The 18,457-nt window shown below is 36.3% G+C and overlaps 1 protein-coding gene across 11 annotated transcripts; it reads left to right on the top strand.

Annotated features, from left to right (window-relative positions):
• The first annotated feature begins 4,274 nt into the window (after window positions 1-4,274).
• On the top strand, window positions 4,275-13,669 carry LOC112465964 (lipopolysaccharide-induced tumor necrosis factor-alpha factor homolog). Of its 11 annotated transcripts, none has more exons than XM_025033796.1 (5): window positions 8,726-9,266; window positions 9,407-9,517; window positions 12,898-13,006; window positions 13,135-13,285; window positions 13,358-13,669. In XM_025033796.1, exons 3-5 carry the CDS (start codon window positions 12,925-12,927, stop codon window positions 13,458-13,460), a joined length of 336 nt encoding a protein of 111 aa, XP_024889564.1. In that variant the 5' UTR covers window positions 8,726-9,266; window positions 9,407-9,517; window positions 12,898-12,924; the 3' UTR covers window positions 13,461-13,669. The 11 variants fall into 11 exon arrangements, 7 of the variants coding, with proteins under 7 accessions (XP_024889566.1, XP_024889564.1, XP_024889565.1 ...); XM_025033797.1 differs by having other exon boundaries at window positions 9,411-9,517; XM_025033795.1 differs by lacking the exon at window positions 9,407-9,517 and adding an exon at window positions 10,950-11,092.
• Window positions 13,670-18,457: the final 4,788 nt, after the last annotated feature.

The following is an 18,457-nucleotide window of genomic DNA, read 5'->3' on the forward strand; positions in this document are numbered from 1 at the left end:
TATATATATATATATATATATATATATATACTTTGCATAGTGTGTGGTGATGTTCTCTTTTGCGGGTATGCATTATCGGCGGAAGCAAATTGAGAACATTTAAATATGGGATTTATTCTCTTTGGGTGTTACTTTTATTTAAGGGTTCATATTTTTTGGGTTTAAAAAATTTACTTAAAGTTTTTTAAAGTTACTTAAAGTATTTTAAAGTATTATAAAGTATACTAACCGTAATAATAGTAGACTAATAGTATACTGACAGCCGAGCGTAAAATTTTCTTCAAGTTATTAACCTCAATAAAAACTTTATAAGCAAGTCGCAAATATACTTTAAATTTACTTTTAACAAACGTAATACTTATAAATATACTTTAAGTTCACTTTTTATAAAGATAATACTTAAAGCTGATTTTAACTTATGCGTGTTGTTTCAACAGTATACTTAAAAAGACAAGTTCCCTTTTTCAGTACACTTGCACCACACGAGACATTAAGAAATATTATATCATATGCGACCCGATTTCCTTTGGTCTCGCTAGCCGGAGGGGCGCGGCCGCAAATTTCTCTGTAATATCTAATAACTCAACAATACCTCCCGATACAACTATTCCGATGGGCGCCAGGTGCGATTACGCGCACCACATTTGGTGACTTCAGGTCTGCTTTCAATAACCTCTACCCAGACGTGAGCTCAGGGCGTTGGTAACGTTCTTTTGAGGAAGAGCGAGGAGGGACGTAGCGCAATCAACACAAATTAAACAGTGACAAAAATATATTTCAGAGAAATAGTAAACAGAATAAGGTGGGAATTCAACGGTAGATCAAAGACAAAATTCCGATGTTAAATCGAATCGGTAGCTAGTGCATGCGCGGGGCACGCGACAATCTTATGCCCGCGAGACGCTCCTTTCGAGCGGGCACGGCGATGCCTGCCCGGACGACGGCGTGAAATACCCGCAGAACTCCCGGACGAGTCCGACAATTACGATCCGCATGAACGCAAATACGCAATGGTCCCAATCCGTGGCGAATATACGATGTCGTCAATCCGAATACGCAATGATTTTCCCGGTCGTGACGCTGCACGTTAACAAACGTACAGACGACCGCGAGCACGCAATACCATCAATCTGAGCACGCAACAATTACCAATCTCGACACCCCGCATAAATCCGATCTACGGTGTCTCTCACACGCACCGCACGGCACATACAACGCGAGTTCACAAAGCACAACGCCGCGTAATAACAATCTTCCCGAACACGCAATATTCCCGAATACGCAATCGTACGGTCCCTTGCGACCAAGCGCGACGATACTTGCCCGCACGACACAACGTAAAATATCCGCCCGCCGGTCAACCGCTCTTTCCAGCGTTCCCTCCGTGTCCTTCCTTCCCACGTTGCGACACTCCGGTCGTTACATTCACATCATCCCTGATTTCATACTCCGGCACCGCCTGTCGCTCCTACAAAATCTAACTAAAAAATGATTAGCACGAGTGACCCTCCCCTACTCGGGCCGAGGCGCCATCCCCGACCTTCCCCTCGGCCGAGCTACTGTCTGGGTGGAGGACGCGACTTTATCACGTCACAACTCCCCCTTCCCAGACGAGAGCCGAGGGGACTTAGGCCCCGACAACCGCAACCACCACTTCGGCACCGGTCAATGCCACCATGCCACAATCAACAAAATCAGTCATATTCTCTGCCCACTCGGAAAACTCTCGCAACCTGTCCCCGCCGGCAACATCACGGATTCCGGATACCGATACCGAACCGAACGCCCACGACCTCCACTCGAACCGTAACACCCAAACGGCGTCTCCGCTCGCGAAACAAATTCTTCCCCGCAGGTGGGTAGGAGGATAAAGACAACACAACAAACGTCCCTGCATCACCCTCTATGGCTGCGTTCGGGGAGACGCTATTAGCGCTGACAACGTCATTCTGTCTCTGTTACTTACTGAAAGTTGAACAAGGACAGACCACGCTCATAGCGCTAAAAGCGCGCTCCCCGAACCCAGCCTATATGTGACAGGGGTTACATGGCTCTCGGTATCTTCGGCAGTATCGGCAACTCGAACCCTAATCATCGGGGGCAGGAAGGTGATAAGGCTTTAGGTCCTGAACATGAACCTTCCCGACATGTGATCCGTCCGGCCGCTCAAGCTCATAAACGACCGGAGAGATCACCCGCTTGATCCTAAACGGCCCCTAGAACTTCGGTGCCAACTTTTCCGCAATATTCTGGGCTGCTGACGACAGTACATGCTGCCGTCTTAACACCAATTCGCCGGCGCGAAATCTGCGCGGCCGCCTATGTAAATTATACCTCGCGGCCTGCTATTGGCTGGCCTGTTTGAGGTTTTCCGTCACCCACTCTCTAACCGCGCTCATGTCCGCCATTCGTCGGATGTCGTAATTGAGCAATTTCGTCATCCATACACTGCTTTTCACTTTTTATTTTTTCAGCAGTTTCTTTTGTGTATTCAAATTGTATTGCTCTGCAATATCTCGTTGAAGAAGGTCGATCATTATTCCAAATAATAATATTTTTATCGTAAAATGAAGTAAGACGTAAGGGCATCATCTGTGACTAATTCTTGATAGGAGATGGAAAAGCTTTTCATGTCTTGAAAGGAGAAAGGAACGCAACGGATAATTGTTGTTTCGAGTGCATTGTTGCTGCAAAAGTCTTTTATAACAATTGGCACTAACTAGTCACAGATGGTGCCTTTACGTCTTACTTCATTTTACGATAAAAATATTATTATTTGGAATAATGATCGACCTTCTTCAACGAGATATTGCAGAGCAATACAATTTGAATACACAAAAGAAACTGCTAAAAAAATAAAAAGTGAAAAACAACATATGGATGACAAAATTGCTGAATTACGAGAAACAGAAATAGAAAAGTTCGGAACCACATTCAAAATAAATCATCAAATGATATTTACGATGATAGACGGTAAGGTAGCTCAAGCTGTAACCCACACGCCTTCATCATCTTCGTGCTTCATTTGCGGTTCTAAACCATCTCAAATGAAACAATTTAACAGAAATTAATAAAAGGTCTAACAAAGGAAAGAAGCACTCAAATTAGGAATGTCACTTTTGCACGCACGAATCAAATTCATGGAATGTATATTACATATTGCCTACAATTTGTCTTTCAAGAATAAGTGGTCAACAACGCCAGAAACACGCGTTTAAAAAGAAGAAACAAAAAAAAGAATACAAGACGCTTTTTATAATAATAAACTTGGACTGAGAGTAGACATCGTTAAACAAGGTTCCGGATTATCTAATGACGGAAATACTTCTCGACGATTTTTTGCTGATCCAAAAATCACAGCAGAAATAACTGGAGTTGACGAGGAATTGATCAGAAGATTTTCCACAATATTACAAACGATTAATTGTGGTAAAGAAATAAATTCAGAAAAATTCGGTTCTTATGCGTACAAGGCAGCGGAAATATTTATTGAAAAATATTCTTGGTACTTTATGCCAATTACCGTTCATAAAATTCTTCTTCACGGTAAAGAAATTATAGAAAATGTCTTGGAAAATGCAGCGTTACCTGTTGGGACATTATCGGAAGAAGCTCAAGAGGCAAGAAATAAGGACTATAAACGATATCGACTTAATCATAGTAGAAAATGTAGCCGTCTGTTTACAAATGAAGATGTTATGCATATGATGCTCGTGTCATTCGATCCGTTAATAACTAGTTTAAGAAGTAAACTACATAAAAAAAATTTAGACTTAAGCGATGAGACGCAAGAATTACTTTGCTCTTATACGTAAATTAAATGTAAATTGAATTTTTATTTAATTTCAATCAAATGTTCCTATCATTAATTTTTAATAAATATACACTTTTGCAATTTTTGTAAGACAACATTGAAAGGTTCTATGATCATTCATTGCATATTTCACAAGTAACATAATTTTTTCCGCGATTCGCGCAAACGGCTCCACTGTGCGCCGCGGCCGCAGCATATCACCTCTAACTGGCTAGTTCGGACACGAACCATTAGCACGGATGCAAACCATGTGCGGTTACCGAGCGAAACGACGTAGTTGAGTTACACTTTCTCAGGCGGCGCGTCGGAAAATGCGACACACAAAAATTGACGAAAAACGCCGAGATGGCCTCTCTCAGGTTTCTCTCTGCTATAGTATAGAAATATGAATAATCCAACGTCATAATTGCTTCGGGATTTTTGCAAAATAATACTTAAGCTTCTACATAACTATAGCCACCCTAAAAGTTATCATTAAAAAGTTACGATTTGGTTATATGTTTATCTCTGCAAAACTGGCATCTTCTCCAATAATGCCTAGATAAGAGGGGGTAACGACCGGATATACAACGGGCGTTACGAATGAAAGAAGAATATGCCCCTGTTTGCGAGTATAGTATCGAGCGAGATCCTCAGGATGCGGAAAGAACGAGATTTTCACGCTCAATCTTCACCAACATAAATTATATAAGGTAAATGTCCCCATGGCCGATCATGTTCCCTCTACCGACTTTTTTGACGTGAAACGTTGTTTACGAGGCTGCTGATTCAACAACACGTTCATTAGTGCAGTGGAAAAATTCAGGAATTCGTGCAGTACAAAATAATTATAACGTGCAGAGTAAGTACAATAGTTAAATATATTTTTTTTCGCATTTCTTGCCGCACGTCACCATCCACGCGTATTCTTAAGAGTGAGGTTAGGAATTGTCGGTCGCCTAAATAGTCCGTATTTCGTTCAAAATCCTTTTGTAAGGAATAATCCGAGCGCTAAATGGTTTGTTACAATTTGATTGCCATATTCGAAAAAAAAAATTAGTCAAAAACTGTCATTTTTTTTATTTATTCGATGGTCGAGGTCAGACACAGCAAAACGCCTGCATGTCCCCAGTACCATACACGTAAACGTCAGTATCATCGAAGCTGCGGAAGCCGACGGCTGCGGTGAGGTTATCCGCTTAGAGGCAGTACTATGTGGGATCTCGGTAGTCGCGGCGCCGTGGTGTTGAGTGTGACGTGTGGGTGCGTGCTGATATACAACGCCTGCTCGTCAACGACAGTCTGCTGTCGCCGCACGCGTATCACGTTCTCGGTTACCTGCGGGAGGCGATTCACGAGCTCGGCGCGGCCCTCCGTGTCGTCCACGTCCACGGTACCGGTTACGTGCGTAAGCTCTGGCACAGTGCGAGCCGTTGTTACCGCGAGCGTTTCCCTTCGTTCAGGATGGACAGGCGACGCGCGAGCAATTATCAGCTCAGCAGCGACTCGTACGCTGCCAAGCGCGGAGAGTCGCCGTCGTTACCGTCATCGCCATCGTCGTCGTCGTCGTCGTCCAGGTTTGGCTTGATAAAAATACCTTTTCATGACTTATGTGTATTTATCATGTTTATCATTGATTTATGTTTATTTTTATGTTTACTTTTCGGTTGAAACCTCCGCCTCGCATGCTCTGAAAAAAGGTAATCGGTAATGGGGACATGCCCGGTCAAAATTGGACACAGCTGGTCGGTAGAGAGGGCACGCACTAGTGCGCCTTTATTCTTCTCTATCTAGAAAAATACTTGACGGAATGGATTGAGCCTACGATTTTTGGAAAGTGCATGGATGAAGCTATCCACCAGTATGAAACTCTTTATCGAATTTATTTTTGTCACGCTTGACAACGCCATTCTTTTGTTGGGTCGGCCTTATAGGTGTCGGCCATAGGGACATTTACCTTAGGGACACTATCAAAATTATCAAGTCGCGCCGGAATGTCTAAATGGAAACTCGGCCACGATTATGCACGTGTGAGAAATACGCTTGATGCAGGATTCGACATATGATATACAGGTGGGCTGTCTAAAACGGGCGCGGCGTTTCGCAATTTGACCCAACGGAGTACTTAACGTGTAATTTACAGAAGAAAGTTTGCCAGGACGAGTGTGCTAGGATCGAGTGGAACTTTATGAATCGCAGCATGTTGCGCGACGTGGGAAGCGAGGCAATGAGGAAGCATTTTGTCAAGTATATAACAAATTCACTGGAATCTCTTGAATATAAAGACCGAACGATTCGTGTTAAATATCAAAATTACATCCAAAGATATAAATATTGGCCGTTTTAATTTATGGTGAACACGGAAAAGAGCAGCGTTAGACAACGGAAAGGAGAATCGGCCAAATGTCAGCTTTATCAGTGTTACGTCGTGCTTATCAGAGTTTGTTTCCCCGGGAAGTAAGAGCGAACTTCCGGCGAACAAATTTATTTTAATACATGATAAATAATTATATTTATATTAAAGCTTAGAGATACATCCTCTTTAAATTTTAATCAAATCTTTTATAGTAAAAAGCACTCGCGTAGTTGCGCAATTGTATACGCATGACGCGTTAAGCGTGACCGAGAAGATTGACTTAGAAAAGGATATCTTCTTTATGGAACCTTAGAGTACAGATTTAAAAGAACGAGAATAGAAAAAGGTTGCTACGATGTAATATTTAAAAGAATATAACGTTTATTAAATAATTGCAACATTCATTGTATATAACGCTTTCTTTAAAAAAATCGTCATAATTAAGAAAAGTTTCTTTAATTTATTTTTGAACAGTTGATTCAATCGGACATTGAAATAACGCAAAGTACTCCGTTAATTTCGGAGACTGGCAAACCCGTGTTTGTCATAATCGAGGTCAAACTTTTTCATCCACTCGTTCCTTGTAGATTCGAAACCGATCTCTCACACATACTATGTTTACGCGAGCGTTACTTCTGTAGTAACTTACGATAATTCCTTCGCGTAAACGGGATTTTGTAGTAACTTACTCCGCGTAAACGAGTAAATTATCGTAAGTTACTACAGAAGTAACACTCGCGTAAACGTAGTAACAGAAAACAAATTAAGTTGCTTCAATTAAACGTTAAATTAAACGTCGACGTCACAGGCTGTCACAAACATAAATAGTTAATTCAATTGGATATTATTGAACGAAATATTCTAATTATTAAAACAATTATTTGATGTTTTTTATTCATTAATATTAATGTTGCATCAATACATTTTATCTCAACTTACACTGATGCTGTTGATACAACATCATTTTTTTCCGTGCAGACATATAAGTCACTCACTAAAAAATGACGCCAAAATTTATCTCGAATGACTAAGCGCGTTAGAGTCGAAAAGATGATGAAGCCAAAAGCAATTAACCGCATTATTACGTTTACTCCGACGAAGTAGCGGAGCAACAATATGCAATTTGCATTCAGAAATTAGTGGAAACTATTATGGAGAGCTACAGGGTATCAAGATCTTTTCTATCATCTATCCTATCTTAAAATAATTTAATCTCATACGTTGAAATGTATATACGTTATTTTATCAACATGTCGTTTCGTGTTAGGACTTTTGTGACAAAAAGAAGCAAGCAAAACTGTCTGCTTTGAAAGAACGGGAAAATAATTTTGAAAAGTTGAAGGAAACAAAGAATTGCTTCACTCCTGAAGAGGTGAGTTTAATTCTAACAATATGAGAAATTATTACGTTCGTATACTTGTCACGATAGTTTTCAGAACAAATTGACTTTTGAAAACAGTTGATTGGTTGTCGACCTCGAAATCAGCTGAGTTCAAATCAAACGAAATTTCGGTAGGTCGGCGGCCGATTAGCTCGACAAATTTTTCGGCTCGTGCCGGAGAAGGCGAGGATCTGGAGTTCGCGTGACGCGCTCATATAAATTCCCGGATCTCCGCACGCGGAGCCGCACTCGATTCATCCGGCAGTATTAAAAAATCCCAGAAAGTTGTTCGTTACTTAGCTCGAATTCAAGGACTCGCGTTACCGCAATACATGGTTGCGGGATCTAAATTCAAAGACTTGTAAATATCTGTAAATAGACTTTAGTAAGTGTAAATAGACTATAAACCAAAGACAATTTCTCGTATTAAGTCCTTCTCATGCGCCTCATCTCCGATTTTTTCCTCTGCTCGAGCACATTATTCCTATCTTGACAAAATTGTAAACGTATTATTTAATAAATTAATCATCAATTAAATTAATCGTAATTTGATCAAAGTGTCAATTGCAATTCGTGGTTTTTGCGGATTCTAAAAATACAATATTATATCGTAGGGTGACACACAAACTTAGCAAAGAGCAATTATTCGACTGTAAGCTTTGTATTTTAAAGATGTAATTGCGGCAGTGGATATTTGTGATAAGATATTTTCTCGTTTTTTAACAAAAACAAAATAACTTTTATTACCATTTTAAATCGGAAACTGATAAAGTTAGATGCATGATAAATGACATAGATAGCAATCATACACGATATTAGTAATAAGAACAAATTACTCTTAATTCAGAAAATTGTAACTTTGGCAGATATTTATAGCGCGTAAATAATTTTCGGTTTTTAATTCAGAGTATAATTATAATTGCATATTTATAGAGACTGTATTATAGATATTAATTTATTGTTTGACACATGGAGAAAAAATTAAATTAGCAACAAACACGACGAATTATATACAGAGTTAGAAATCTGTAGATAATTCTACCCATTGAATCGATCACCGATTCAGTTAACAAAAGTTTGATTGAGGTTAGACAAAGTAGAAATTATTTAACTTTTCAGTAATTGATATTATATTGCTTTTTAATACAAATAGTCTTGGCTCAAACTTTGAAGCAATGTCTTTCTTGTTTACAAAATATGCAGACATATGCAGTTCATTTATGGGTATACTTGATTTGAGAAATTATTCAAACTTTAACTTGTAATATCTTGCTTAGCATTAAAGATATCCAAAAACTGTAAAGGACTTTTTGACTCAGATTTTTATGTAGAATATGCGATTCTTTTTATGACATATACATCAATTAAACCCTGCACAGGACCAGCGTATAGCAGTGCCGCGATTTCGTGGAATCGGTGAGATGTGATAATCCCTACCACTTGGCATGGGGATTCACACCACTATTATATACATACATGCACGATATATCGATGTAGCAGAAGCCGAAGCTATACCGATATGTAATGCATGTGGTAGTAGCATCTTATGTCCCCCATGTGGTGGGGACATTCCACGAAATCGCGGCACTGGCTTACATATACAGTTCACATGTATGTACCGCATTCGCCGCTGATAACTTCATGGCACTAGTGCGATTTTGGTGCGCGCCGCGAGCCGCGAGTATTCGAGTGTTCTCCAACAAACGTTCTCAAACGAGCGTTCTTTGACACAACAGGTACGCTTACCTATTAATAGATCGATACCAAACCCAAGAATTGAACACATTCGTAAGTAATAAGCTATAGTTATGATTCCCACAACAAAAAAAAAGTTTTTGGCGGAATTTATTGCAAAGAAATAACTCGTGTTTGAAAGGAAGACGGACCAAGACCTTGATTTTGGAGCAAAGTTATTGTAAGTCCTGAAATTAACACGTTGGCTACCGCTGGAAAACGATTGATGCGGCTACAGGCTTTATTTTTGCGGGTACGCAGAGCATTCTGCACATTTTCACTTTCGCACAGATAAGTCCGTATTCTTAGTTTATTTTATCATAAATGCGCGCATTTAGTATATAGTTTATGTTATATATACTATAGAATTTCAGAAATGAATGCGCGCATTTATCGATAAAAGTGAACTGAGAGAACGGGCCTTATAGTAAACAGGCAATCGAACACGTTACATAAAGTGCTGCACATGTACATATAACAATATAAAGTTGTGTTATATATGTATGATTTTCTCTTGAGAATCGATGCATCATACATATGATAGCAGACATGTTGAGATTCGCCACTGTGATTAAAAGTAAAACCACTGTAGTTAGAATCATTAGCACTAAAGGAATATTTTACGTGTGATGCAAATTATTTACTTTTTAATTGCGTTTATTGTGAATAAATAATTATTTTTAACGACGATTTATTTTATGTCTGCGTTTGACAAACTATGTCTGAGAAACATTACGCGATTAGCGTTTTAATATTTTTTTTAAACCAACAATTATGACACAATGATATAGCTCTGGAAAACAAAAATTCTTATTTTCTTACTGTCAATTTGTCAATCGTAATGGAAATTGAATAAAGTAAAATAAAATAAAGTTGCAATAATATCTGTCAACTGATTTCAACTGGTATAGGTGTTAATTTTACATATGTGAAAAGTTATTAATTTTATCAAATAATATTAACAAATCCAAGTATCTTCAACGTGATGGATGTGCTTCGAAACCTACATTCGCCTTTACTTTTAAGTGTGAGAGATGATGATATTTAATATGAGTTAATGACTATCTACAAACTGTTATTTGATTAACTGCGTTAAATTTCGACTTATGTAAGGTAATTCGTGTTTTAATTGATTGGCTGCATAATTAAATTCCGACTTACTAAGCTATGTGCTGAAGATGACCCAAAGAGCAGGTCGAAATGTACGCTAATCTTAGTCTATAGATTGTAATAAATTATATATTGTAGCGCATTAACTGTCTTATCGCGACTGACTCTTATTGCCAAATTTGTTAATATTATTTGATTTTATTCAAGAGAACTTTTATATATTTTTATTTATTGTTATTAATTTTATTAATATAAATATTTTAATTAATATTTTAATAAAAAATAATTAATATTAATTCAGGAGAGAGAGAGAAGAAAGCGGGAGAAAAATAGAGCAGGAATAATTTATTTCGTACGACTCGCACGACCTGATTAATATTGTTTAGACTGTTCCATATAAAACGCGCGATACTAAGGAAAGAGAAAGAAAATAGAAAAAAGAGGAAGAATACATAAATATAAAGTAGAAATAAGTTATTGTGCCGCGAGTTTATAAATTCTTTTATTAATGCAAAAAACAATATAATTGTTTTAATAAAAATATTTACCGTTTATCACCTTTTGCCATCTTTCAGGCAGCATATACAGATGCCACAGCGAAAGAATGTCTCGTCTTTTGGCTTGATAATTTCATCGACTCATTTTCTAGCTTCATGCTTCATTTCCAAAATGTGTATCGGAGAGGCTGTGCTGTTTTGACCGAAAGTGATAATCGGCGGTAAGATATTTGGAGAGGAAAAGTATAGCAATTGTTTGATCTACATGGGTCCTCGCGTTATCTTGAAGCAAAATAACTTGGCATCGTTTTGAGTTACATGCCGGACGTTTCTCTCGAAGTGCCTGATTAAAGTTTATTTGATATATACGTAGCGTTCCACTGTGACTGTTTGATCCAGTCTACCGGGTGGATTTCTTCTGAGAAGTCCACCACTCATAATCACTACAGTACTCCATGTTTATTTCACCAGATACAGAAAAGCATATAGCTATGTTGCCGTGTACGTTGCGTTTTAATGTTGAGGTCATCAGTTGCTCAGGATTCGCCCATGATTTCTTGCGATAAGGGTTATCGTAGTAAATAAATCAATTTTTTGTCGCCTGTCACGATTTGCCACAAGAAACATTTCTTTCGTTGTCTTGTTAACAGTGCGAGACTGGCACCTGGCGCGTGTCATAAATATGATGGTTCTACCGTTAATTTATCTTCGCACTGCCTGTATGTATTATTCATACTCTTCGTAATAGAAACATTCATATTCTTCGTAATAATACATACTTTGTATAAGTTTCAATATAATGACGTATTTAGATGTGTTTAATTTACAGTGGTTTCCTCAAAAAGAATTAGGAAATAGTGAAGCAAATATTTCTTTACCAGTAGCTATCAATATTATTTATTATTTTTTTATTTGTTCAAAAGATTACGAAGTTTATGGTTAGTTATCGGAAGTATTATATTACACTTTCTGAATAGTGATAAGACTTCTTTACTCTTTGTCTCTTTATGTGCTCACACATGTATGATCGGTGAAGATGATGGATAGTGACTGCAAAAATCGAGCAGAATCTGTCATTCGTAACTATTTAAATAAGTAATACATTCCATTTAAATGATTACGAAATGACGCTCGGTTTCTGCTTGCAATCGTATATTTTATGTCAGCAGTCTCCACTGGTGGAACACGAGCTTAATTAAATATAATTTATTTATGCAATTGACATTAATTTATCTCAAAGTTCTATTTATTACTTGATCTGTTCTTTTATTGTTATTTTTTTTTCAACTCCATTGCTCAACAACATTGCAATCTTATATATATTGCGATAAAATGTTTTAGTGGTATGATGAAATATATACATAGAAAAATATTATTCTACAGCCAAGTAAGACAATTACTTATTTTATTTTATTTGTTTTAAATAATAGTTTTCTTCAATAAAGAAATATTTTCTTAGTAATAATTTCAAGGTATACTTGGCACAAGTCTTTGAAAATCTCATCATTTTGTGTTCAAAGGAAGAATTTATTCTTCTTTTAAGAATATTACTTTATATCAAAAGAAACAAGATATAGTTAAAAAACAGAAAGTTATTCTTGTTTCAAGTAAATCCATGTTTTTAATTTAAATAAATATATTTATTTTAAAAACAATGTTATCTCAGCGAACAAGTAATTACTTTTATTTTCATAAACTAGTTTACTATATGATTCTTTAGGTAAGAATATGAAATACTTGAAATCAATGAATTACTTCTTCTGAAAACTAAATACTGCAGCACTAAGAATATAATCAGAGGTGTGGTTCAATGTGGTAAAATGCCAGACTCATAACCACGAAGAACCGAGTCCGAGTTTACCTAATCACATGATATTTAATATTTTAAACTGTACCCCCCCCTGAGAGGTACCTTGAATCTAGAAGGCATGAGAACTCCTAGATACTCCTAGATACCTCCTAGATACAAGCAGATGATTAAACGTTACATCAAATTATAATTTATCTTGTATTTCTTTGCAATTAGATAATAACGAAAGAGTAGACAATTATAATGGAAAAAGAGAAGCAACAATCAAGTTACACGTCACCATCATACCCTAATCCGCAGCCACCACCGATAATGCCACTACCACGTAAGTGTATAAAATCATGAAAATAGAATTTTAAGTAATAAATTATATAAATGCATACATACAATAATGAATACAGGCAATATTTTACCTAATTATCCTAGATTAATATTACTTTAATGTGGTCACAGAAACGGTACATACGGTTTTAACGAGGATGGTGTTCAGCAAGGAAAGTCAATATATAATCTGTCCACATTGCCATGCTGACACAAGTACGCGCGTAGTGTCGGAAGCAAACACGAAAACACATCTGCTTGCGTTACTACTCTGTGCATGCGGGTAAGATTTCGAAATATAGGGTAAGAGAATTTTACCAGAAAAAGTATGATTAAATCTGACGTCTTTTCGCAGATGCTGTTGTTGTGCACCGTGTCCTTACTGCACGGATTCTAGTCGAATCCACAGGCATTATTGTCCAGCGTGCACTAATTTCCTTGGAGAATCAACAAATTAATTAATTTGTCTACTTACAATAAATATATACGAAGATACAGCAAAATTATGTTACCATCAATTCTGTGGCGGATTTACCAAACTCCGTCGCGGCGTCGCTCTACGCATTTGAAATTTTGCCGCCCTTCAAACTTGGCTGTAGATCAATTTTAATTATCAACTCATTTTTTGAATTGTTTTATTATTAAATATTTTTATAATATATTAGAATGGAACTAATAAAAAAAAGTTATCTTCAAAGAAACATATTTTATCAAAAATATGTTTCTTTTGGCATTTTTTACATAGATTAACCAGCGAAGCGTGAAGCTCTATACGAATTTAAACCCTGTCTAGGACAGGGCTCATGCTCACCAAGTTTGGAAAGGAAAATTACAATCTCGCCGCCCCCAAATCTCTGTCACCCTACGCTTCAACGTAGTTAGTGTAAGGTAAATCCGCCACTGCTGATCAGTTATTCGATTTATGAAGAAGACATTGCTTTTACCACATATTTCAAATAAACCGTTGTCGAATTATTCACACGTAAATTAGTCTAAAAAGTTTCGTTGTTGCCCACAATTTTATGAAGCTTACGAATATAATTGACACACACAAACACGCAGAGAAAGAGGAAAGATTTGTTTACTCTTTTATTTTTATAAATAACACTGAAGAAGAGAGATTATATAGAAGTTGCATATATACGCTTTATAAGTGTTTTTTATACTGTTCATTTATTTTTTTATCAGTCTGTAATCTTGCATTGTAAAAGAAAATATTATAAAAAAAATTAGTGATTCTCTTTTAGACATACGTGTCTAAAAAATATTTTATAAACGTCTGTACATTTTTAGACATGCGTGCAGACATGAATATACTATACTATTAATTATACTTACGTGTATAGTATATATATTATAACATGAAATATATCATAACACCAATAAAATTGATTAGAAGACTTCAAATTTGAGTTTCTTGTTAAAGCGGATATAATTACAGTTTATTACCTTCAAAAATATTTCTTAGACATTAGCATTTTAACTACTGACGCTATCCTAAAGTTTCCATTTTCTTTGCCTAAAGAATTACGTGGAATTCCTTTTTCAAAGGCTGAGCGAAATAGGTTGAAGAAAGCTCGAAGGCATTTGGAAAGACGACTGGAAGGTGGTGAAACGGAATTCTGTGGCAAGAAGAACGAACTCTTCTTGCAGATGGAGAGTTTGCAGTTGGAAGAAGAAATCGAACGGGCCAAGACCGAAAGGGGTAGCTATATGAAGGCGCAGCATCGACTCGAACAACGGGAATCGTTTTTTGTCGTTTGCAGATGCAGCTCAATCAGAACGCAAATCAAATCATCCATTGTAGGGAAATTTCTTACATCGACGACTTTAATGCCGACAGTAGCAGCAACGGTAGTACTAACAGCCGCAGTTGCAGTAGAGGTACTGACCAGTAACAGCAGCAATAGCGCTTACGACAACGATGGATATATCCGAACACTCCGATTAGTCGAACCTTCCCTTTCGTCGGTTACTTTTAGCGTCCCGTATACAGCAAGTACCTTTTCTTTGATTCAGAGTTTGTTGAATTAATCCGCGGCACGGCGAAGGGCTTTTATCACCTCCCGAAACGAGGCTCTTTCCAGAAATTTTCACCCATTTTTGGGAAGGTGACTGGCCCTCGGCGACCTACGTCACCGTGCTTGCGTCATGGTTCAATCCGACGATTGTTACATGTTTTCGCCAGAATTGTTTACAGCTTGTATCCTTCCTTTGTTTGAGACCTTGTTATTGCGAACCGTTAGCTTGACTTTATTATTGTCACAGAATTGTTATTACAGAATGTTCTCGAAAGCGAATATTGGAAGGATCCATGCTGTGAATTTGCAGCGATGCGATTTCTGTAATGCGAGATGTTACGCGAATATTCATTGTCGCAAGCGTGCATACGCTGTCATGCAACCGAACGCGGTTTTCGAGATGCCGTTTATCACGATCTCAAACATTCCCTATATTAAAAGTTTTTCCAAAATAACATTTATTTATGAAAAAATAAAAAATAAACGCATAAATGCGTTTATAATAATGAACATTTTAGTAAATATCTTTTAAACAATAGAAGTCTTTCCTGGTATTAGATTCAGTACAGCATAATGAGTGTCTAATAATTTTGGCCGACACTGTATGTTAATTATATTTTGACAAAATTGTTAATGTGTTATTTAATAAGTTAATCGTCAATTAAATTAATCGTAATTTGATTAAAATTGTAATTCGTGGATTTTGAGGATTATAAAAATACTAGATTTTTTGCCCGCGCTTCAAAATCTATTCCCCTCTCCCCAAACTCACTCATTAATTAGGAGCACCTTTGATATTCTTTCTCCTCAAACTCTAACCTACATCTTCAAATTCTTTTTAAAAAAATAAAAAATAAATAATATTATAGATGCAGATTAGCATATTGTCAAATATTTCAAAAATGTAATCCCTTATATTAAAGTCTTTAAATTTTATTTTTGTTCGCGCCTCGCGCTTTTTCATCCTTTGTTGACCCGCCATTATTAACTCTCTTTCATTTTCTTCTATTTTATTTTCTCTTTTCAAAAACATCAAAAAATTAAAAAAATTTTGGCACCGGTTTCAAGAAAATCAATTCTTAATGAAAAATTATCCATTAATAAAAAATTAAACTTATCCTCCAAAAATTAAAAAAATTTTGACACGAATTCTATTTCATATATAATTTTTTAAGATTTGGTCTCTTAATTCCGGAAAAATTGGAAAAATTTTGTAACTGGTTCTTTAAAAAATCGGTAACCAAAAATTATACACTTTATAGCAATCCCCGGGAAATTTTACCTCTATTTCATATGTAATTCTTTAAGATTTGGTCAATTAATTCCCGAAAAATTGAAAAAATTTTGTAACCGGTTTCCAAAAAGATCGGTAACAAAAAATAATACATTTTATAGCACTCCCCAAAAAATTCTACCTCTATTTCATATACAATTATTTGAGATTCAATCAATTAATTTCCGAAAAATTGGAAAATTTTTTGATACCGATTCCCCCAAAATTGGTAACAAAAAATTATACACTTTATGGCAATCCTCGGGAATTTCTACCTCTACCTCATAGAATTTTTTAAAATTTGGTCAATTAATTTCCGGAAAATTGGAAAAATTTTGTAACCAGTTTCCAAAAAGATCGGTAACGAAAAACTATACACTTTATAGCACTCCCCGGAAAATTCTACTTCTGTTTCATATATAATTCTTTTAAATTTGGTCGATTATTTCCCGAAAAATTAGAAAAATTAAAAAAATCGGTTTCCAGAAAATCGGTAGCAAAATACTATACACTTTATGGCACTCCCCAGGAAATTCTACCCCTATTTCATGTACCCTTGATAAAAATTCGGTCCACTAACGAATGAGTAGTTCGCGGTCAGACATACAGATGCGTATATCTGACGTAGACATAGACATACGTATATCTAAATATATACAGGGTGATTCAAAAGGTTACTGCCAAACTTAAAGCTAATAAACGAGTAGCAAATTGCGATGATTTCATTGGTATTTTATTCGAGTCCCATACATTCAAAGGCCTGTAAGTACTGACTCAGGATTGACATCGAAGAACATAGTTTCCTAATCAAAAGTTGATCTATTTTCACCTCTTTGTACGCTTCTTAAGTTTGGCAGTAACTTTTTGAATCATCCTGTATAAGCATTATTTCTCAGATTTTTGGTTGAAAGACCAAAAAAGAAGATTGAAGTAATATAGTTATCTTAATTCTTTCTTGATTGTGTGTGTCCGTTTCCGGATCAGCGATATTGTAGCGACTCCGGGACATCTGTTCGTTTATTTGCCAATACAGTCTCCCATTCAAGCGAACCCGTATCACTCCTTGAATCGGGCAGAAACTGACATATAAGATAGTATAGTAGACCAGCGTATAGTTCACATATACCGCATTCGCCGCTGATAACGCTAAAGTGCGATTTTGGTGCGCGCCCCGAATATTCGAGTGCTCTTCGATGCGGCTTATGATTAAGTATAAGATAAAATTTTGGTCTCTCTCTCTTTCTCTCTCTAGCAGTGCCAAGTTTTTTGACAAGAAAAATTTATGTATTTTAATAAAATATTTTTATTTTTTGTACTGTTACCTCTGTAATTTTTTGCGATGCGATTAAATCTTTTAAAATACATATATAAACTTTGTATTTAAATACCTTGTATTCTCTTGTTGGGTTTAAATATTTTAATAAAATATTTGTATTTTGTACTGTAGTTACCTCTGTGTAATTCTTCATGATTCAATCTTTTATTCTAATCGAAGAAAAGCAGTGGTAATATTATACCTCGAAAAAATCTAAGTAACAAGTGGTAGACGTAATCTTTGTATCTCGAAAAATATGTTCTCTGTAATTGGCGCTGTAATTTAAAAAGAGATATCATTTCTTTTTTGTAATTGTAATAATAGATCACTTGAAGCGCGACTCATTTTTGATAAGGTAACGTAATTTTGTGTATCACTTAAGTTATAATTTTTTGGAAATAAAAATACTACTGCTTAGATTTTTTCGAGATTTTTGGAGATACAAAGATTACGTCTACCACTTGTTACTTAGGTTTTTTCGAGGTATAATACTACCACTTTTTTTTCGAGGTAAAGATACTACGTTTAGGTTTTTTCGAGATAAGTTATACATGTAATTTTTTATATAAAGTATCATTAAAAGAATGTTGGTATTGAATTTTGCGATAATCGGTAAAAAGGCTCTTTTTTTATACAAAGTTTTTGTTCGCGAAATCGCTGATTTTTCCCGGCGATGGAAGCGGGATGAGAAGGACGCGCGTGGAAGGTGTTAACAAATTATTCACTGTATTTATGTGTAACTCAGACCACAGTCTGAGCCGTCTTTAATGCGTCGAAAAATATACAATCTGACCTAAGAAACGATGAGCGGTGTATAAATGAGAAGTATTTAATGTCCGTGAGTGG

Source organism: Temnothorax curvispinosus, unplaced genomic scaffold, assembly GCF_003070985.1.
Source record: "Temnothorax curvispinosus isolate PA1 unplaced genomic scaffold, ASM307098v1 QBEX01015674.1, whole genome shotgun sequence".
NCBI classification, from domain to species: domain Eukaryota; kingdom Metazoa; phylum Arthropoda; class Insecta; order Hymenoptera; family Formicidae; genus Temnothorax; species Temnothorax curvispinosus.